This window comes from Mesoplodon bidens (assembly GCF_964165515.1).
Source record: "Mesoplodon bidens genome assembly, chromosome: 16".
NCBI classification, from domain to species: Eukaryota; Metazoa; Chordata; class Mammalia; order Artiodactyla; family Ziphiidae; genus Mesoplodon; species Mesoplodon bidens.
The window spans coordinates 48,051,656-48,075,510 of record NC_138173.1 but is presented as its reverse complement, the minus strand read 5'-3'; the positions used below and the strand labels follow the sequence as shown (position 1 = coordinate 48,075,510).

The following is a 23,855-nucleotide window of genomic DNA, read 5'->3' as shown; positions in this document are numbered from 1 at the left end:
CTTCAGTATGGGAATTTAGCAACAACTCTGGCCTCCACCCACTAGAGGGCAGTAGCACTGCTCTTCTTCTCCTCCCTCCCTTCCCCACCGCCCCCCCCCTCCCCCGCCCAGGATTCGGCAACGAAAAATGTCTCCAGGCACTGTCAAATGTTCCTTGGGGGCAAAACTGTCACTGGTTAAGAACCAGTGAATTAACTGGGTTTCATTAATGAAGAGTTATGAAGGTAGTCTTTCATTCTTTCCAACTCATTTTTCTGACCTAAATCAGTTTTAAAATATCATATATTCTCATCAAGGTAGGATATCCAGGTAGGTTGGTCAATAAAATTACGGTTTCCCCAAGGCCTCATTCTGTGCTTTTGAGCATAAAGTCATAGAAAGAACCCCTGACAAGATAAAGTTGTACAATTTCATCCAACAAATGATCTCACTTCAACACTCACACTAAGTTTACTATTAAGCAAAAACAGGCACATTTTCAAATACTGATTCCAACTAATGTCTGATCCTACCAGGCATGATCTTATCAAGGCCCCAGTATAATGGAAGGAGTGTCAGAGTTAAACAGAATAGGCTGTGATAAGATCGCAGTCTTCCTCACAATGATGTGATGGTATCACAGAATGGGGATAGTATTCTAAGTAATTATCATTAATAGATCCTGGCACAGGAAGGAGCAGGCCTGACTGGGGTCTAAACAAATTTCAGTGAGATAAACCAAGGTTGCTGAGAATCATAGTTTAAGGTACTAGGTGTTCTTGAAGTCATTTTTCAAAGTTTAGAATAACTAGATTTTAAGTTAACAGGGAAGTGTAGAATGATTTTAGTAAAATGAACAGGTAAGGGGAAAAATGCCCCTTTATTATTGATACAGGTGCATTCATTTGTCTTTTTGCCCGTTACATCCATTCTGGTTATTTCTATGCTTTGATCTAATTAGAGTATTTATAAACAGGTTAGTTCTAGCTACTGAATGAGGTTAAATGCATTAACTATTTGCAGTCTACAGACATCAACCTGATAAATTAATCTCTATCACAAGAAATTGAAAACGTTTGTTTATATTCCTTAAGTCTTTGGTCCAGCTCTAGTATACTCTTACGATACTATGTAAGGCACCTTAATACAAAAATAGTTCAAAAGAAGTTTCTTCAACTTTTAAATTGAAGATTCTTATACTACACTGATTCATTCATTCTTTGGCTCCTATGCCCTAGCACAGAAAAGCTCACGATTATCACTTCATTATTTAACTTTTCATTGAAGCAGGGAAGTGCATGCAATCTACAAAAAAGTCAGGATGACTTTTTAAACTCATTAATGACAATTTAATAGCCATAAAGGCATCTAGAAGATTTTATCTCCTCGGAGGTCTATTATATAAACCCATTGCTACTTACCGAAATTGTTATGCTTGTTACATTGAGCTAAATAAATATTTGCATGAGAAAAGACACTAGTGACCATTAGTCTAAATAATTAATAGAACACAAATGTTTTTGCTAGAAACTTACTACTGAATAGGTCACTACTCCCCCTTTTTTTATAAAATACAGTCCTTTTCTTACCACTATGATGTAACACATAAAGTTAAGCAAATGATATAAGGGGATTAAATTAGTAAATGTTATCAAAAGGATTGTTCTCTCAGTGATTTTTTTCATATATATTGAAAGCACGATTATGATTATTACAAGCACTGTTATTATTCTTACGAACACTCTGTCCAGACTTTCTGGGGGGGGGGGAAGCCAAACTATATCTTAGTTTGTGTTTCTTTTCTCAAATGTGTGATTAATTACAGGTGCTGAAGTATTTTGGATAATCATTGATGACGAATGCATGGCTGAAATCAGCAGTACATAGAGAACTCTAAATGCTACTAGTTGTTAACATGGTAAAGCAAAACAGAACATTCTACACTTTGTATCTTGTCTAAAAATAATGCAGTCATTGACCTTAACCTTATCAGACTGGTCCCATCAACAAGGTCAAATACAATAGTATATAACTTTAGTGGGACATGATCATACCATAAGTATTTATGATACAACTATATCTGTACCTTGTATTTTTATATAAAAAGTACTCACAAATAAAAATTAATATTTTTTCAGTAAATGATTTCAATTTTGAAATAGAATAGTGAGATTTGGCAAAGACTTAAGATAAAAGTTTATCCACTGTTTAGTCTTCTTTTCAGAACCTCCATTTCTATCTCAACACCACAATATACAATACACATGGGCAGATCCCAAATATGTATCTAAAGAGACCAAGAGCTGCAGCTGTTGTCAGCATATACCCTCACATGTTTGGAGATAGCCTCTCTTTTACTTTGATCAAAGAGAAAAGGACACATGGCAAGCGATTCAGAAAATCTTTGGACTCTGTTTTGGCAGAGATATCACTGATTAATGGATGGATACTGATGCTCTCTGGGTCCAGAGAACTATTTTACATCTATGTAGCAGATGAAGGGGTAGAAACAGCAGAGGTATGACGCTAGTTTTCCAGACTCCGAACATTTTACAAGAGTTAGCCATTGGCTTGGTTCACAGAATGGCAGGAATGTTAGGCAGCTATATTTGAGTTTCTCTTAGCAACCACCACAATGCACCCTGCTAATTATCCTTCCAGTTTCCATTTTGCCATAATGAATTTAAACAAAGAAGGGAAATTACTACCTGAAAAAAAATCATTCGTTTGTGGAAAGATATATGGAAATACTGATTTTTGTTCATTCACACACTAAGGGGATTTATGCAAAGAGAAAGCAAATGTCACATAGTGAAACTAGGGGCTGACTCTGTTGCCAACAGACTCATTACTATTTTTCATCTTTGTAACACACTCCCACAGTATGCTCTGTTTCTTCAGCCTGCTAATCAGGGCAGTGGTACCTGATAGTGGACGACTGACTAACGAAATCAAGATTGAACTTATTCCCTGGGGTACACTGTACCTCAGATCAAAGGGTGCACATGTGGCATCCTGAAAATGCAGTCCCACTGCTCTCTTGAGTCTCTGACACAGGAACCAAAGACAATAATCTTTACAAATCAGTGCTACTGTCTTTAAAGAGGGAGCATAGAATTAGAGGGAGAAGTCTGGAGATTTGGACCGACTCAGTTAAATAGGTTCTTTTTTAAAAGCTTAAGGCTAGTTTTTACTTTCTAACCCAAATATCCACATTCTAATCTCAATGACAAATTAAGAACAGCCATACTGGATACTAAATGCTTAAAACCAAGATGATCTTTTCGCAGAAGAGTGGATAGAATCTGATCCAGAAATTCTGCTGTGTCACAAATGCAGTGCAGTTTATTCCAAGAATTTGACAGAAATACAGATGCTGAAACATATTTTTTAAAAAATCTGTAGCACCGGGCTTCCCTGGTGGCGCAGTGGTTGAGAGTCCGCCTGCCGATGCAGGGGACACGGGTTTGTGCCCTGGTCTTGGAGGATCCCACATGCGGCGGAGCGGCTGGGCCCGTGAGCCATGGCCACTGAGCCTGCGCGTCCGGAGCCTGTGCTCCGCAACGGGAGAGGCCACAACAGTGAGAGGCCCGCGTACCGAAAAAAAAAAAAAAAAAAAAAAAAAAAATCTGTAGCACCTTTAACTACATTGTCATTAAAAGAAACTTCTTTCCTTTAGTTATTTCAGAAGCCATCATGTTTCATAAAATGTAAGGTTAATAAAAATATTATAAAGACTTACCTACCATCTCATAAATAAGAGCACATAGAAGAATAATAAAGTTCATCCTGATTTAGGATCAGATGTTTAACAGCATAAAGAGCATTATAATATCAATGGAAACTATAAAAATGTAATTAATGCCTGTGGAGTTATGAAGTTACCTCTCTTTTATCAGTTTTCTAGTATATTCAATTGTCAGTATGCAGCATCCTTCTTAAAGCATAAAAAGAAACTCAAGTGCCAACTTAAGCAACTCTAGTGAACATTCAGTCACTTTGCTGGGGAATCTGCTTTATTCCCACATACCCCAATGAGGAAAGAACTTCCCTGTTACCAATAGAGTATTAATATTAATGCCCAGGTGAAACGCTGACGGAATCCAACAACACTTTTACCATGTTAGGTTCACTAGTTAAAACATTTTTTAATTCTATTATTTCACAATTAGTCAACATGGATTATGTAGAACTGAGATGAGTCACATCTGCAAAACAGAAGCAAATTACTGAGAAATTCTTAAGTTCCAGAAACGTTATGAATACTCTGCATTATTTGATGTTAAAAAAATATTCAGCTCACACTACAATGCCTTTCAGGAGAAACTATGGTAAAACAATACAGTAAAATGAGGTAAGTGAAAGCTTGATTGTAGGAACTGATACGCTAAAATGGACTGTACTTCCTGTTTCTACTGATTTCCCTTCCTTTCAACTTTAAGATAACTGCATATGAACTAGTAAAAGATAGTTGAAGAACTACTGAGAAGATGCAACTCAAATAGTAGGCTCCATGTTCCTCTGGATGCTGCCAAACAAGCTGAAAGGAGATGACTTGCTTCTCTTTTCAACACCTTCAGTGGCTGAGGTATAAAAACAAAAGATTGAGTATTCTTTTGTTCCTACATTGTGAGTGGTATATAAAACTCGCAGCAAATATTAGCAATAATTCACAAAAATAATGTTACCAAACCACTCTATTTCTTAATTTTAAAGATAAATACTGAGAACCGAACATACAATTCAGTATCCCTAATTCAATTAAATTGTTTGAATCCTGAATAATCACAAAATACTTATTATATCATCTCAACGAAGGTTATGGACAGTTCTCAATAATTCAGATGCAGAGTGAATACAGAGTAAGGGGAAATGGAAACTCATAGGATATCAAATAATGAGAGAGCACTTTGCGTTTTATGTTTGCATATTTTTTCATTTCTCACATTTTCTTTTTCTTTTCTTACTATATTTGCCATTAACGAAACTGGGACTTTCTATAACTCTCCAGGTGATCAAGAATTAAAACATCTTTTTCATCCTCCAAATTTATTCACCTAAAATGCTCTATATTTACTCCAAGTTACCTACTGGAGTACTTAAAATATCTCTATGATAATTTGCAATTTTGTGTTTTGCCATGAGATAAAATAATAAAATTATGAGGAAAAAATGAGAAACATTATCAACATTTATAATGTTGTCTAATGACAGGAAAAATATTAAGTTTATGTAACTTGTTCAACAATAGAGGTGTGCTTTATTTCATGAGAGTGTTTTATTTAGGAAAGTTGGGTTAAATAAAATAAAATGAAAATATTAATCTTATTTATTGGCTTAACAATCAACCATTTAGAGAGTATGTGTGTGTGTGTGTATGTGTGTGTAGACTTATGTGTGTGCATGGCTGAGTGTGTGTGAATGTGGTTTTTTGTGTGCTAGGTTTGCTTAAAGTAATACATAAAGGCTCTGGATAGAATTCAGTTATATTTAAATACTTATACTAGAAGTAATTCTGCTTGGTGAGAATTCAGATTTGTGTACCCTCACTTCTTAGCAGAGTTCCTCACTTACAGCACATACTTTAATAAATATTGAGTCACATTTTCCTCAAGATGTTTAGCACAATACATCTAACATTAGAGAAAGAAAGAGATTTTAGTCATTCAATTGCCAGCAGGGGAAGACTGTTAAATTAGTTATGAAATAATAAAAATAATTATTCCACTACCCTGTCATGTAAAAAGGATAAAATAACTGTATAAAAGATAAAAATAATACACCACTTGGAAAGCATACAATTTGGTGGGGGATTAGGGTTATAAGTTAAAATGGGTCCATCTCCACTCTTTTACCCAGCCCCTTAGGTAACCAATGGCCAAAAGTTTAGATTGTGCCCATTCTAGCAAGTTTATTTAGTGATTGACTTCAAATAAAAATAGACGACCAGGGGGCTTCCCTGGTGGTGCAGTGGTTGAGAATCTGCCTGCCAATGCAGGGGATATGCGTTTGAGCCCTGGTCCGGGAGGATCTCACATGCTGAGGAGCAACTAAGCCCGTGCGCCACAACTACTGAGCCTGCGCTCTAGAGCCCGTGAGCCACAACTACTGAGCCCACGTGCCACAACTGCTGAAGCCTGCGTGCCCTAGAGCTCGTGCTCCACAACAAGAGAAGCCAGTGCAATGAGAAGCCTGTGCACCGCAACGAAGGCCCAATGCAGCCAAAAATAAATAAATAAATGTAAATTTAAAAAAATAGATGACCATATAAGAAAAATCTGAAGGTGCTTCACAAATGCAAAGTATGACTATTATTATCCAAATATACCTCTCCTTCCAGAGTTTTTTTTTTTTTTTTTTTTTTTTTCTTTTTGCGGTATGCGGGCCTCTCACTGTTGTGGCCTCTCCCATTGCGGAGCACAGGCTCCGGATGCGCAGGCCCAGCGGCCATGGCTCACGGGCCCAGCCGCTCCGCGGCATATGGGATCCTCCCAGACCGGGGCACGAACCCGTATCCCCTGCATCGGCAGGCGGACTCTCAACCACTGCGCCACCAGGGAGGCCCTCAGAGTTTTTTAAGGAAGAAAAAGTTGTGCTTTGAAATGACATTGGTAAACATGTCACTTTCCTTCTAGTTTATCTTTCCTCATATTTACATACAGACATTCTTTTAAACAGAAGTTAAGAGCCTGAGCTAAACTCAACAAAACAAAGAGATTAAAGTTGAAGAGGGAGTCTCTATCAGCCAGGCCTCAGTAGAGGGACTACACTTCACCCCTAGGCAACTAAGCCTGCCTAACTGAGCATCGTACTATCCGTGCTATGTGAGGTCACTGCCTATCATTCATCCTTCTGACAACCACTTTGTTTTCTACTCTTTATGCCTGTATGTTTATTTATAACGTGCCAGAATAACAGTGGAATGAATGAAAGAAAATCCTAGCAGCATCTGTAAGCCTAAAGATGCTTAAAGATTACAACTGGTTACAGGGTGACAACTTTCCTGGCCCCCATTTACTAACTGCTCTCTGTTTTCATTTTATTGTGTTGTTCTATACAATACTACTTCTGTTTTGCTAGAACTTCAGTTGCCTTTTTTTTTTTTCCTTCATGGGTAAGAATGACTTTATTTTAGCTGAGAATAGCAGATCAGTTTCTAAAGCTCACTAGAATTCTCTTAGCTATATGAATTTTTAGGAAGCATTTAATGTGTTTCTTTTAATCCAGAGTGAAAATAGGGCATTTATCCCCTTTCAAAAGTCCCAATAAATAACAAAGGTACATTAGGCTCCAAAACGGCTTCACTGAACCATATGTGGATCCAAAGGCCTGCCAAAATGGAATCAGCATTATAAAAGATAGTTTCATATTTCATCTAGCCATAAAATAGGAACCGACAGTATATAGAATGCATCGGCCACTTGCACAGAGCTCGTGATGACAGTGGCATGGAAATGCATTGTCAGCAGCGTAAAAGTGACCTCCATACATACTCTGGGAGGTTTCTTGAGTTTTGTTTTGTTTTTTTCTTTTCTTTTCTTGTTATTTTTTGACCTGGATTGACTAATCACAGATTATGGAACAAACAACTTAAAACAGCATCTTGAACCTCAGCCCCTCTGACAGTCTCAGCATTTCACCATCAAAATATTTCATTCGAAAATCTTCAAGAAGCAACAGAAGGTCTGGCACCGAACCCTTAGGATCCCATTAAGGGCCTCTGCTGTATTCCATAGCTCGTCTAGTCCAAAACGGCACACTCTACTCCCACAGATTCTCTCCAAAGCCATTCTGAATCCTCTTTTCCTTATCAGGATGATACAGACCTGCATCATCCTCGAAGCCTTCTGACAGGGGCGACAGCAGTTGCGCGTAGGGGGGATGCTACAACTGCTCATTGTTTCCTTTCACAAAACCCTGCCACAGGGCGCCGATTAACACCAAAAAATAGATGGCTGCAACCAAAGGGAAACATTTTTCAGAATGCCTCTACGTGATTAATGAAGTAATGGAGCGGGCCAGGGGTTGACTTTAGTCACGCACTCTTCTTCCCTCAACCGTCTCCTTCTGGGGTATCAGCAAAGATGAGGAACGCTTCTGCCAATGTCCAACTTTCTCTGAAGAATTGTCATTGTCACAAAGTTTTGAAGGAATGCAACGATTATAAAACTGACTATGTTCCCTGCTGACAATATTCAGATAAAGGATAAACTCTTTTCACCACCTCTGAACTACTTCAGTGAAGGCAAATGCTATCTTATTTTTTCCTGTAGATATTTTATTTGACATGTACTTGGACCCCCCTGATGCTTATCTCGGATGCACATGAGGACGTCACGGGGCACCTTCCACCGACTAATATTCTACACGGGCCTGAGTAGCAGTGACTTTAAGATGCAAGATGGTAATGATGCCACATCTGAGATTAATATTAGAACCCAAGGGACTGGTGCTGCTCCTGCTCATGGGATAATGCTCACACTTAGGGTAATGAGAAACAAACGGGCTTTGCCTGACTTCTTCATAAAAGCTAAAACTTAAGGTACGTGAACTGCCTTTGCTCTTCCAAACTCTGTCCTCATTTCTTCTTATTTTATGGTGCATCGCTGTCTGCATTATGACTCTCGTATTCACACCATTCTGTACTGAGCTCTAAAATGCCATAAGTAATGAAAGAATTGAGTTAACATTTTAAAATACAAATGTAACTCAAAAGTGAATCAGGGTAAATTACTTTTCCAATTGTCTGAAATCCCCAATCACCCACCTGAGAAATGCTTTCTGAAGAATAACGCTTTACAAAAAGAAAACACAAAGAAGCCAGCATAATTCAAAAAGCAGTTTGACCACTTAACCTCTCCGTCTCTTCCTAAAAATACATGTTTTTTCTCTGCTTCTGTGGTGATTGTCTCCTTAGATGATAAATGCTCTAAGTTCATACCTTGTACTCCTCTAGGCTATGAGTTCTCAGAATACTGATGCTAGCTAATCGATGAGCATGTATGTGTTTGTGTGTATATAAATACATGTGTGCACGTGTGTATGAAGATGCATATGTACAATGACAGCCAAAAATGCTTTTTAACTATGTTCAGAGAGGGGACTGAAGAGAAAAGGCTTGAAGCACTGCTTGGTGAATAAAGGAACCAGTAATCTACTTCCTATTCACAGGCATAATAAAAAGTAATCTAGGTTTGTATAATAATCTGTATATTTTTCAAAGTGACTAAATGCATATAATTTTAAATAATTTTACAACAACTCTAAGATATAGGGCTGGTATAATAACCCCCATTTTATAAATGAGGAAACTGAGAGCAGGTGTGATTACCCAAGATAGCACATCCACTTTGGGTAATAACAGTTGGGACCAGCATCAGGCTACATCGACCACATCATGGGCTCTTTCCCATGCTTTCTCCCCATTTCTGATCTTTACAATATGTTAGTGTATGTTTCTCAAAACTACTGAAGGAGAAGAGATACTCAGCAAGCAATCTCCCTCTGGTTCTTATTTCTCATTAGATTTTGTATAACTTATGTTTCATATAGTTTAATTCATCTTTCTCTGTCCTCACAATTTCTAAACAAATTAATCAAGAATTTATTCATGACCTTCTATGTGGAAGACCTTATTTACCTTCAAAAATGAGAATAAAATGTATCTCATTTTCATAAATGTCTTTTACTTACCAGTTAAACTTTGATTTTGGTTATGGTGTTTTATAATATATGATTTAGTCTTTTCTATTCAAATTAATTGGATTTTCTTTTGTGATTTCTCCCATTGCTACTATTATTTGAAAGTCCTTCCTTATTCAGAGGCCAGGTAACTATTTACGAAAATTACTTTTAGTGGTAAACTAAAAGTTTAGCCTGTGAGAGGCCCCCAGTGATCACAGCCTTTGGTTTCAAGCCTATGTGCAATTTCCTTCCCTTCAGGGTGGGCTAGACCTAGTGACTCAATTCCAATGAACAGAATTCAGCAAAAGTGATGGGATGCCCACTTCCAAGACTAGGTAACAAAAAGATTGATTTCAGTCCTGGGCTCCTTGTCTTGCTCTCTCATTTGCTTGCTCAGAGAGATGCCAGCTGCCATGCTGTGAGTTGCTCTATGGAGAAGCCCAGGAGGCAAGGAACTGAGTCAACAGCCATGTAGTGACCTTTCGAGCAGAACTTCTCCTAGTTGAGCCTTCAGATGACCCCACAGCCCTGGCTGTCAATTTCTGAACCCAGCCTTGTATGAGGCACTGTACCAAAGACACATAGACAAGCTGTGCTCATATTTCTGACCCTGAAAAAATAAAAGAGTATGAGAAAACCACAAGACTAACACACATAACCCTACGCTTGACTCTGAACTCTTGACCTTTAAAATAGAAAGAGATATAAAACATAAAGAATAGCACAAATGACATATAAATTACTAGGATCAAGAAGCACAGTTTTGTTGAACTAGGGCAAAGGATTTTATTTAAAAAGTGATATAAAAGTAAATGAATAATAAAGAATGACTTTAAATTCAATACTTAAATTAACAAGGAAAAGAGATGTTCATCTCCAAAAAAGAGTTTCTCAAATAATTTCTCAAGTTTACAAAAACATTTTAGAAATATTACTTTATTTTTCTTTTATAAATGTATGTAAGAATTATTACCTCTGGACATCATACAACATCACCTTGTCGGAGTGGTTTGGACAGGAGCAGACTCACAAACCTGCCTACACCAGGAAAACCTCTTACAGGACTACAGATTGACAATGCTAACTGAGAACTAATGTTAAGTTATGATGTTTGATTAATGGTGTCCCGGGAGTACCTGTTGATAGTTAAAAAACAGAGTCTGATATTTTATGAGTCTAATATTTTATATTTAAAGGGTTATGCCTAAGTAATATTGATTTTTAAGATCAAGCAGAAGGAATACAAAATATCACTTGTGTCCATTCTTTCACAGTTATCATCTCCAAGTTACTGAATGAATTAATTATTATGCCTAGCTGACATCACTGCTAAATTCTCGTAACATTGGAACAATATTTATTATAACCACACAAATAACAGGTAAGTGCACATGCCAACCCAATTGTTCTAAAAAGAGTTGTGGAACAGCAAGTCTCCAAAAAAGTCAAGGAGAAAGACTTTGAAAGGCATGCCAGATATATCATAAAATAAGCGATGAAACTTTGGGTCAACTTTGTAAAAAAACTGCTCCTCACATGCTTTCTCATTTTACCTTCTCCTCCAGACAAAGGTATTTTTCTACAATCTGTGTTATGAAAACAACAGAGTTATATTTTGCAAAATACTTTCTCACCACCCAAGAATCTGATGGACTCCCCGGAGGGAAAAGAGATTCTCTCCCCTAAGGGACCCAGATCTACAAACAGGAACTACTCCATAAAGAGTAGCTGGATGTATAAACCAATAGCCAGACTTTATCTTTCATACCTATACTCTGTGGAAAAGGTAGAGCTTCTCATTAGTCTCTTCAACTTTACACACATACTCTTCTTAGTAGAGCAACTTTAATCATATTAAATAATGATATGAACAACTACTCCTTCCAGACATTGATTAAATTAATAGCATATCACAGAGTCATTTTGATAACTCCATGAGAAGATCACTTTCAATAAAATTGTCCTTGGAATTCTAGAAAAAGGGAACAAGGAATAATCTTAAACAAAAAAGATGCTTTTTGTTTATTAAAACTTGGCCTAAATATAAGTAAAGAGGTTTAGCCATGTATCATAACCCAAAGGCAAAAATGCGTTTAAATTTCAGGCACAGGCCAGTAAGTCAGACCCATAAATAAAACTGTCTATATACGGCAAGGAATTGTGTCTTTGTGTCCCTACCTTTCAAATCCAAGTCCAAACATAACGTATCTAGAAAGACTTCACCATCAGAAGAAAAAGCAAATTAAAGGGAGATTGAGATTAGCAGACAGACTAGCTACATATAAAAGGTGTATTTTTTGGAGCCAGATACAAATTATCAGGAAATGCAAACCTTATGTTTTTATTTCAACGGTTATTTTCCCACATTACAATATAATTCCATCCACTGCCAACCTCACTATGCCTACATTATAATACAATAAGTCCATTCGGATCCATATGTAATTGACCTTGCTGGTTTGCTTCTAGAGATTTGAATTGTGGAGTAATTATTTGGTGTTTGGTTTCTTTCTTTCTGACTCAAATTCTACAGGATGCTTTTACTAACTTGGGACTCCATACCAATCTCTCCTCTCCCTGAGCTCTCCCCTTTTCTACAAACAAACAAACAAACAAAACAACAACAAAATTGTCCTCTAATTCTAGAAATCAGACCAACACACCATTTTCCAAGGCTCTTCTGCACTAAATGTCTTGCCTCATGTCTTCTTGGAGCAGCTTCCCTGTCCACTCAGTTTCCATTAATTCTCCACATGGCAGATAGAGTATAAGAGAAGCCAGGATCTTGGCCTCCCTAAGGGACAAATCTACAGTCTCCATCAATAATGAATTTCACCAACATTTCCCAAGAGGAACAGGGTACAATTAAAAAGGTTATAAGTCCTTGCACTACTAGAACCTAAGGGCATCCGTGAATGAAACTGGCTTAAGTCCAATTAGAGGAATCTGTACATTTGTCTTCTCTTGGAACAACCCTGCTCTTACGGTTCCCATCAATTCAGTATAAATCTGACTGATCTTATCCAAGAAGTTAATAGAAAATTGCTCACAGTGGGCGACTGCCACCTCAGTTTCCAAGCAGAGACAGATGGAATTTCCCAGATGGTTTGTCACTGGAAAGTGAGATGCTGGATGAGACTTCACAGAAAGCATGGTAGAGCAGAATCCCTTCTTGGCCTTCACCCATGTCATACTGAGGGATCTAAAACGGATTCTGTTATAAACAAATCATAATTGCCTCAATGGGCTCACCACCTCATCCTCTTTAACTGCTTCAAAGGGGCACAAATCTTACACTGAAATTACTCAATATTTACCAGGAAGCCATCATGGGCATGTCTTTTTATTGGGTAAAAACTGAAGAAATAGAGATCATTGTCCTCCTCTATTATATATTACCCTCACATGAGATTAAGAAAAAATATAAACAAAACAGGCAAAAGATGGCATTAACTGTAGTATTGTATTGTTAACTTGGGCAGATGAAGTAAGATCTCAGAGGAGGCAGGAAAAATGGGGAAAAGACTCAGGGAGAATATAAGAATAAATAAAGAAAGATGAATAAAGAAAGATGTGCATCATTCACTGTTACTGGAGAAAAGTTAAAGGAAAGGATTAATTGACTCATTCTCTAAAGGTTATTTATTGAGGACTTGCTTTGAACCAGACATTGTTCTAGGTAAGAAGGATACAAATATAGAAGCTAAATAAGGAGCATACAGCCTGCAGGGGAGACAGACAAGTAAACAGACATTTGGAATTATGTTATAAATGCTCTTATCCTAGTAAACCTAAAGATCATGGAAATACTTGAGGAGTGGATATCTATTCCAGACTGGAGGCTTTAGGGAAGGTCCACTTTGGGGTAACCTTGGGCTGAGTCTTAAAGTAACAATTGGAGTTAATGTGATGAAGAGGGGCCGAGGGGTAGGTCATAGGGCTTTCTAGGATGATAAAACAGCATGGCCAAATGCATAGAGATGTAAGAAAAGAGTATATTCAGAGCACTGCAGGTAGTTGAGATGGACTGAAACTTACACTGAGAGTGGAAAAGGGATAAGAGTCAAGAAGGTGATATCATGAAGACGCTTTCACCAAAAGTTTGGGTTCTCTTGTGCCCTTTAGGATGTCTTAAGCACACAAGTGATTAGTTTTGCTTTTAGGACACACTGTAATTTGAGTAAAGAAAAAGGAGGCAAGAAGGAAGGCAGAAAGAAAGTTAGAAGAATACTGTGATAATCAAGGAAGAAATGATGGAGGTTTCGCCTACAGCAGTGGTGGCAGGAACAGAAAGAAGGGAACAGAAACGAAGAAAGCAGGAATTATGGTACTTGGTTTCTGGACATGAAAAGGAGAGTCTTGGAAGATGTTTGGCTCTGGGTGGATGACAAAAACAAGGATGTTAGTTATAACCAATAAAGGAGAGGGGTGCATGTGTGTGTGTGTGTGTGTGTGTGTGTGTCTATGACTATATATGTAAATAGGCATTTGAGATGTGAGAGAAGGAGAGGTAGAAATGGGAGGGAAACATGGGACAACTCATAGAAAGAACTTCCTGCAGAGGCAGACAAGGAGAGGGAGAGACTTCGGATTAAAGGTGACTAAAATTTGGAAGTCAGGGAGAAGAACAGAGAGACAGCGTGTGGAAACAGTAATAAACTCGCCTCCTGACTGTTTAGTTGGAGGAAGTCAGTGGCAAAGGCTTGTAAAACAGTTGAAATGTGTTATTAGAGGAAGGGTAAAAAGCCAAGGTTAGAGATTTTTTAATTTAAATGTCATTTGTAAATTAGTAGCTGAAGCTTTGCAAGTGGATAAGCTCCCTGAGGCACTGGGAACAGAGGGAGAAGAGAAGAAAGGCCAGAGTGTTTTGGGAAACACTCACAGTTAAATTCAAAAGAGCCAAGACCCAGAGAGACATAAGAAGTAGGAAAGTATGGTAGTCCTGAGCCCAGATTAGAATGAATATTAAAAGGAGGATATTATTCACAATGTCAACATCAATGAAAAGACATATAAGACCCCACAAAAAGTCATGCCTCGGCAGCATTATAAATTATATCATTCAGAGGGTGGAGATGGGAGGGTATGGGTAGAGTCAGTCAGACTGCTCCTGGTAAGGAAATTCAATTAGATCAGATTTTTATTTTAAAGAGAATCTATTGAGTATCTATTAGTTGCCAGAGGCAGTGATCTAGAGTTGAATACTAACAATTTTTAAAAAATCTATGTCGTCTAGAATCTCAACAATAATTTGGATATAACTTTCCAATTTACTTCATTATTGTATCCTAGAAGCTGTGTTGGTATGGCTTCCCCAGAAGGTTACCCTGAGACTGATTCAAGTGTCAGTAGTTTATTGGAGGGGTGATCTCAGAAAAATTCAGTAGAGGTGTGGAGGAGGAAGGAGGAAGGAAAAGAAAACCCATAAACGCTGTGTTATAAAGCCAGCTGGACTTCAATTTCACTGGCAAATTCCAAGAGACTGTGTAGAACACTTCTCATATCCTAATGGAGAGGTGAGGAAGCAGGGGTATTTATCCACCTACTTCTGCCCATAATTGGTTGAGGATTACTTTTGGAAGTGTTAATTCTCCAGCACTTCCAGCTTGCCAGGCTTGCAGTTAGGTTTGCTCCTGAGGCTGGAAGAAATGTTCTCAAATAGAAAGTCAGAGATGATTCCACTAAGCAGCCTTTGGCAATACAGGTGAATGCTAGAGACACATGGATAGGGATATAGTTGCTCTAGAGTGTGTACACCATGAAGCTTGAAGACCATGGCAATGAATGGGCTCAGAGACGGGTACTGGAAGAGTTAGAACTAGAAGGGGAGCAATGGAGATATCTAACAATTCTAATATTTCCCTGCGATGTGATCAGGAATCTCTAATTCTTTCCTCAACCACATTTCTATGTTAATAACTATCTTAAAAAATGTAAGGTGGAATTTAATGTGTGCATTATGTCATTATTAAGTCAATAAAATTTTGCCTATAGTATCCTTTATATGTGTATTTCCTATTTGTAGAATTCAATGTCACAACCCCATGGGAAAATAAAACAAGGCTCTATTCTGATTGAATGGCATCAATAAAATGAGATTTCTATGTCAAATTTCATTTGTTGAATTAAACAGATTGTGATAAGTTTACTATTATGTATTAAGTAACCTGGGACTTTCTATTTATGTTCTGTTTAATTAAGTATGCATGTTGCATGATTCCAGCATGCAGTTCGCTGAATAAGACTCATTAGCTGCTGACGGCTGATATATTCAAAAGAGAGAGAGGGCAAGTGTCACTAATATTAGAGACACCTAACCTTCTATATAAAGGTTGTTTGATCATTATTAAGCACTTACCTGGGCTAGCATAGCAGAGATTTAGCATATTACAAAGATCTTTGTCCTCAGGGGAAAATGGGAAAACATCAAAGGCACAACATATAAATATAGAAATTCTAAAACACCTTCAAAACAGATATTGATCACAATTTAAAGTGATTTAAAAAATTCCTTCCTTGTCAATAGTCCTTTGATATTTTCAATGAATAAAATTATAAGACTTTCAAAAACATGAAATTTGTGTCACCATGATAGCATGTTAAGTTATTCCTTGGCACAGAGGTAGGATGTTGGAAAAAAAGCTAGGCTCCGGCTTCCCTGGTGGCGCAGTGGTTGGGAGTCCGCCTGCCGATGCAGGGGACACGGGTTCATGCCCCGGTCCAGGAAGATCCCACATGCCGCGGAGCGGCTGGGCCCATAAGCCATGGCCACAGAGCCTGAGCGTCTGGAGCCTGTGCTCTGCAGCGGGAGAGGCAACAACAGTGAGAGGCCCGCGTACCGCAAAAAAAAAAAAAAAAAAAGCTAGGCTCACTTGCTGGCTAACAATTCATTCAGGGGCATAAGACTGCCTGAAAAAACTGAAACTTACAATATACCATAGACCTTTGGGATCTGTGATGGTTAATTTTGTGTATTAACTTGGAAGGAGTTTTGGTTGAGATTGACAATTGAATCAGAGAACTTTGGGTAAAACAGACTGCCCTCTGTAATGTGGGTGGGCCTCATCCAATCAGTTGAAAGCCTGAATAGGACAAAAAGACTAGCCTCCGCAAGTAACAAACTTCATCTACACCACTGACTCTCCAGCCTGCTGACCTAAACTGCAGATTTTCACCTATCCAGTCTCCATGATCATGTGAGCCAATTCCTTATAATAAATCTCTCTCTCTCTCTCTCTCTCCCACTCACTCTCTCTCTCTCCCACTCACTCTCTCTAGACACACACACACACACACACACACACACCCCACACCCTATTCTGTTTTTCTGGAGAACCCAGACTAATACAGTGTCCTTGGAAAATAGTCAAATTTAGGCATGTAAAATCCCCAAATGCCAAAAGTCTATAGTTTTACTTATTTAATTTGGAGTGTCTTTTCAGTTTTAAACTTGACAGATTTTAATGGACCCATTTTTACAGGTGACTGAGCAGTAACAGTAGTCAGTATTTCTGGATAACTCATGTATGCTACCCCATTTAGTCTTTACAAAATTCTGATAAGCTAGGTAGCATTATTATCCCTATATTACAGATAAAATTTCTCAGACAGTATTTGATTGCAACATGGCTTCTCAAGTCAGATTGAGGTGACCTTGGGCTAGTCATTCAACTTCTCACAGTAGCAGTTTCCTCCTCTATAACAAAGGAGGAAAAAACGGATATTATCTTCTCATATGCTTATGTAAGAACTACATGAGATATAAAACTTATAAGGCACTTTGACCCCTATCTGGCCCAATGAAAATATTAACTATATGTTGCTATTAAGCATGAAATATCTAACAAGATAATGAGGTGTGAGCAAAAGATTATTTATTTTTGTGTTCAGTGTGTTACATGATTCCAAGGAAAACTTTTTGTCAAATCAATTCATTTGGTGTTTCTATATAGCCTATATTTCTGGAAATGTTCTATATACATCCAAATGCCTGGTCTGCAAAGGCTTCCTGCAGAAGGTGGCATATTGCTAATGCACTTCAAGATGGGAACTTGAAAGATATAAAAAGGATTTGACATCTGGCATGGTGACTCAATTAATTACTGTGTTGGATTAATTAGTGTGCTGGATCTCTTGAGACAACACCATGAGCCTGAACAGAGTTACATTACGTCAGTTGGTGAATAAGCAATTTAAAAGGGTGTGCTAATTTAAAAGAGTGTGCTAATTCCAAATGTGATTCCATGTTGGGTAAGGAAGGTTTAGTAGGCTATATATTTTATGATAAAGAAAATTTATCTTCATGATATAAAACACATATTAAAGTACTGTCCAAATATAAAGAGGTAATAAAATTGTGGTAGCCTTTGAATTAACTCATAACTCCTCAGTCATGATAGTTATGAAGTATAATAACAAATATTTTGCCCAAAGTAAGAAAAAAAAGAGTCTACCTCTAATCACTGCATATTTTCTCCCAGAGATTTTTATAAACTTAGAATTCATGTAAAGAAATCCCTAACAATTTTATCATACTCAAATCATGTTATAGATACTATTGAGGAGTGTGGTCTGGTCTTTAAAAACACGGATTCTGGAATAAAAAGGCCTGAGCCTTTATTTTCTTATCTATAAATATAATTTTAAACAGATCCAAATTCAAGGGGGAAGGATGGGGGGAGGGATAGTTAGGGAGTTTGGGATCGTCATGTACACACTGTTGTATTTAAAATGGATAACTAACAAGGACCTAGTGTATAGCACAGGGAACTCTGCTCAATGTTATGTGGCAGCCTGGATGGGAGAGAAGTCTGGGGGAGAATAGATACATGTGTATGTATGGATGAGTCCCTTTGCTGTGCACCTGAAACTATCACAACATTGTTAATCGGCTATACTCCAATATAAAATAAAAAGTTTAAAGAAGAAAAGATGCTCAACATCACCAGTTATCAGAGAAATGCAGATCAAAACTACAATGAGGTATCAACTCACACTGGTCAGAATGGCCATCATCAAAAAGTCTACAAAACATAAATGCTGGAGAAGGTGTAGAGAAAAAGGAACCCTCCTACACTTTGGTGGGAATGTAAATTGATACATCCACTATAGAGAACAGTATGGAGATTCCTTAAAAGCTAAAAACAGAGCTAATGTATGATCCTGCAATCCCACTCCTGGGCATATGTCCAGACAAAGCCATAATTCAAAGAGATACATACACCTCAATGTTCAGAGCAGCACTATTTACAATAGCCAAGACTTGGAAACAACCTAAATGTCCACTGACAGATGAATGAATAAAGAAGATGTGGAATATTACTCAGCAATAAAAAAGAACGAAAAATGCCATTTGCAGCAACATGGATGGACCTAGAGATTACCACACTAAGTGAAGTGGTCAGAAAGAGAAAGACAAATATCACATGATATTGCTTACATATGGAATTAAAAAAAAGAATGATATAAATGAACTTACATACAAAACAGAAATAGACTCACAGACATAGAAAACAAACTTGTGGTTACCAATGGGGTAAGGTGGGGAGAGATAAACTGGGAGGTAGGGATTAACATATACACACTGCTATGTATAAAACAGATAACCAGCAAGGATCTACTGTATAGCACAGGAAACTATATTTAATATTTTGTAATTACCTATAAGGGAAAAGAATCTTAAAAAGAATAGACATGTATATGCATAACTGAATCACTCTGCTGTATACCTGAAGCTAACACAACATTGTAGATCAACTATACTTCAATAATAAATAAATAAATAAATAAATAAAAATAGAACCAAATTCACAGGTTTGTTCTGAGGAGTAAGGGAGCTAATCCATTTCCAATTCTCCATATAGTGTCTAGAAAAAATAAGCTTAGACAGTTGTTCTACAGAAGTAACAGTAGTGTCAATATTAGTATTAGTAGTATTTAATGACATAAAATCAAAAGTAAATTCTGGAAAAGAATGTTATTGTCAAAAAAACTTTTAAGTATATTTTAGCAAAGCAACTACATTTTAAAATAGAGAAAGTGCTATAGTTTAGGGAATTAACATGAATTAAATATTTAAATCCTAAGAAAAAAGGAGAAAACTAGGGTATTAAGATTATTTTCTATTAAAAAATTATTCCCCACGATTAGTTTTTGATACCCTAAAGAGCATTCATTCACTTCAAATAGTATCAAAAACACCAAAAACTTCATAACTATAAATTGAATCCTTTAAAAGATATTATGTATGGCACAAGATAGCTTTAGAGTGGTATAGAAGCATGAAAAAAAGAACCAAATGATATCATCTGTCTAAAAATACTTCACTGGAAAATTAAAGTTCCACAAATAGGTTCACTTTCCACACATCACAATTTAGCATACGTTAAAAATGTGTAAAAAGCACCAGTCTACATATATATAATGATATAAAGATTAATCAAAAGTTGCATTTTCATAGAGATATTATGTTGATATAATAAAGGGGAAAACATGCATTTCTTATATCAACAATAGCTGCCACTTCAATGGCAGTACACTCTTGAAGAAATATCAGAGAAATGACTAAAGTTTATGTTGGTGTCTGATATACAGTGACAAATAAGATAAATATCTTATTGCCTAAAATATTTTTAAAGCAAATGCTAGAGAACCAATTGAAACCCCCAGATAAGATGGGTTTTGAATAGCATTTAATTCAACCTTTGATGTTGACACAATCTTCCTCTTGCCTTTGCTTGATAAAGCAGTATAATAGCTAATATTACTCTATCAAAGGAATCAGTAGAACAGTCCACTAATACAACTCAACCAACTAAGGTCTGCAGTGTTTGTGAAGCCACTTCTCAAACCCTTTCTGAAGTAGGTGCACTGGACCACCACAAATTAAACTGCCCAGATTATTAAATATTTAGCCTGGTCTATCAACTTGTTTGGTTCTTAAACACTTGTACAGTCTCCTGATTCATCCTTTTATGGATTAAACATATGGATTTAGGAAGTAAAAAGCACACCCCTAGAACCTCTTATGTTGTTTGAAAGTTTGATGACACAAATGTTTCTTATTTATTCCAATCATTACTTTTAGTTAAATCAATGACCTCTGTCTCATCCACATGGCACTAAATAAGCAAAAATCCGCACATACCAGTTTCTTTCATGTAGTAGCTTGAAGAAGAAATTTCTTTCATGTAATCCATTGAAAAAGGAAAGCAATGTTGCTGAGTTGAGCACACTTGTCAAAACCCCTCTGGGGGGCTTCCCTGGTGGCGCAGTGGTTGCGAGTCCGCCTGCCGAGGCAGGGGACGCGGGTTCGCGTGCCCTGGTCCGGGAGGATCCCACATGCCGCGGAGCGGCTGGGCCCGTGAGCCATGGTGGCTGAGCCTGCGCGTCTGGGGCCTGTGCTCCACGATGGGAGGGGCCACAGCGGTGAGAGGCCCGTGTACCTCAAAAAAACAAACAAACAAACAAAAAAACCCTGGGGGGCTTCCCTGGTGGCGCAGCTGTTGAGAGTGCGCCTGCCGATGCAGGTGACGTGGGTTCGTGCCCCGGTCCGGGAAGATCCCACATGCTGCGAGGCGGCTGGGCCCGTGAGACATGGCCGCTGAGCCTGCGCGTCTGGAGCCTGTGCTCCGCAACGGGAGAGGCCACAACAGCGAGAGGCCCGCATACCGCAAAAAACAAAAACAAAAACAAAAACAAAAAAAACCCTGGGAGTGTTTATGTCTCCCCCCGACCCCCAGTGTAGATGGAGATATTTAGCAGGCATGAAACTCTTCCTACAAAAATGGCATTTAGAGAGAAGGACTTCCATTCATATAAATAATTTCTGGATCTCTTAAAGAATATAAAACGTTTTTATCCCCAAGTTTTATCACTTGTATTGTTACTTATAATAGGAGAAGTCCTAATGTCGTGATCCCTGGGATTTGTGAATGTTACAAGGCAAAAGGGAATTAAGAAAGCAGATGGAATTAAAGTTGCAAGAGTACCCTAGATTACCCAGGTGGGCCCAATGTAATCACAAGCGTTCTTGAATGTGGAAGGGGGAGACACAAGAGTCAGAATAAAGATATGAGAAAGACTCTATCAGCCATTGCTGGTTTTGAAGATGGAAGGGGGTTGGAAGCCAAAGGTTGTGGACAACCTTTAGAAGGTAGAAAAGCAAAGAAAACACATTCCCCCCAGAAGCTCCAGGAAAAAACTCAGCCCTGCAGACACTTTGATTTTAGCCCAGAGAGATTCCTTTCAGACTACAAGATGATGAATTTGGGTTGTTTTAAGCCACAGTTTGTGGTAATTTGCTACAGCTGCAATAGAAAGCTAACATTCAATTAAGAAATGAAGTTTAAATGTAACCAAATATTCCATCTTTCCATAACTTTTTAAAACATCTAATCAATCAATTGTCCATACAATCTTTCCTAGAGGTAGACTTTCTGATCTCAGAATTTTTACAAAAAAGTTAACAAGAAAAATTATGATGCTGATCACTCATTCTCACTCTTAAAGGTACAAATAGTATTACCAAGCAATATCAAGGTTGTTTATTCCTTGTTCATCATGTAAACTTGTAATGTATGACAATTAATTTGTGTCATCTAAAAAATAAAAGCATTTGTATATGTTATTAAATATGGACAATATTAGTCTGGCTAAGCAGATAAAGCCACAACCTTATAAATTACCTTACTAGATAACCATTTAGTATGACTAACCTGTTTCCTTCTAAATTCTACGTATAATACTGTCAGAGACAGACTACTTGGAAGACATCCCAGTTTTGTGGTCCATGAAAAAGAAAAAAGTTATTTTTAGTGATTTCACTGGGAAGCAAGCAGAGATCATTTCTGTGCATCCACATACCAAGGAATTATTATTCAGGTCCATCTTCCCAGCGAACGGCCCCCAGGTGGTTCCCACTGGAAGTTGCTGCCGACTCTGAATTTTTCGTTCTCCATCTTTCTGAAACACCTCCAGCTCTCCTGCAGACAATGAACACAAGAGGCGTTTAAATTACTTTCACTTGTGCTTTACCAACAGCTGTCTCTTTTTGTGTGCTTGCTTTACACGAACAATATTCTCAGGATTCATATAAAGAGAATTAATTATGTTCATCTGAAAAACAACTGACCTTGGTATCCTGAGAGGATAATAAAACTTGTCCTTATAATTATATTCACATTTTTTTTTTTTTTTTTTTTTTTTTTTTGCGATACGCGGGCCCCTCACTGTTGTGGCCTCTCCCATTGTGGAGCACAGGCTCTGGACGCACAGGCTCAGCGGCCATGGCTCACGGGCCCAGCTGCTCCGCAGCAGGTGGGATCTTCCCGGACCGGGGCACGAACCCGTGTCCCCTGCATCGGCAGGCGGACTCTCAACCACTGCGCCACCAGGGAAGCCCTATATTCACATTTAGTCCAATTTCTTTCTTGAGCCTTTGCACACTTATTACCTACTGAAGTCCATTCTATTTAGTAAATCCTTAAGAAGTAGAAATGATAACACGTCCTCAGAAAGCATTGATCCAATGCCAAAACAGATAGACAAGAAGCGTTAGGACAATGACTTAGAGTTAAAATTCCTACATTTGATCACCAAAGTAACTAAAAAATTACAATTAAAGATATATGCCTTAGGCAATAACTGTACTACAATGATTCAAGACTCTTGGTGAACAACATGGAGAGTTTTTGAAAGTACTTGGCAATTTCCTGAATTTACTACTAGTTACAGTGGATAGAACAACTACATGTACAAAAAATGGACATGTATGTTTTTGCAAATTAAAAAAATGTTTAATCAATGTCATTACTTTTTATATTTGGTACTTTAGGTAAGATTCTATGTTACCAAAAGGGTTTGGACAAAAACCCTTAAGAAACAGCCAGTTTAGGATGGTCTTCTTCCTTTTATTTCCTCCTAATTATTACTTTGGGATCATTAAAGAGAAACAGGAAGTAAAGACAGTATACACACTTGCATAAAGTAGGAATTCATCAAATGCTCACTCAAGAAATAAATGAATAGATTAATAAAAACAGAAATAAATGAAGCCTTCAAAAATTTAAAAATTGGTCATTAAGCCTAAACATTGTTTGGAATAAATGGAAAAATATCTCAATCAGGAATTGGAGACCTTCTCTTTAAGTAATTAAATCTATGATATTTATGTCCTGAGAGTATTACCATAC

At 37.6% G+C, this 23,855-nt stretch overlaps 1 protein-coding gene across 2 annotated transcripts in view; it reads right to left on the bottom strand.

Moving 5' to 3' along the window:
* ZFPM2 (zinc finger protein, FOG family member 2) overlaps positions 1-23,855 on the bottom strand; it is a 479,524-nt gene that overhangs the window by 207,172 nt on the left and 248,497 nt on the right. For both annotated transcript variants that reach the window (XM_081258034.1, XM_081258035.1), the window contains one exon: positions 22,528-22,646. In XM_081258034.1, the coding sequence (XP_081114160.1) occupies positions 22,528-22,646 (119 nt within the window). The remainder of the gene's footprint in view (positions 1-22,527; positions 22,647-23,855) is intronic.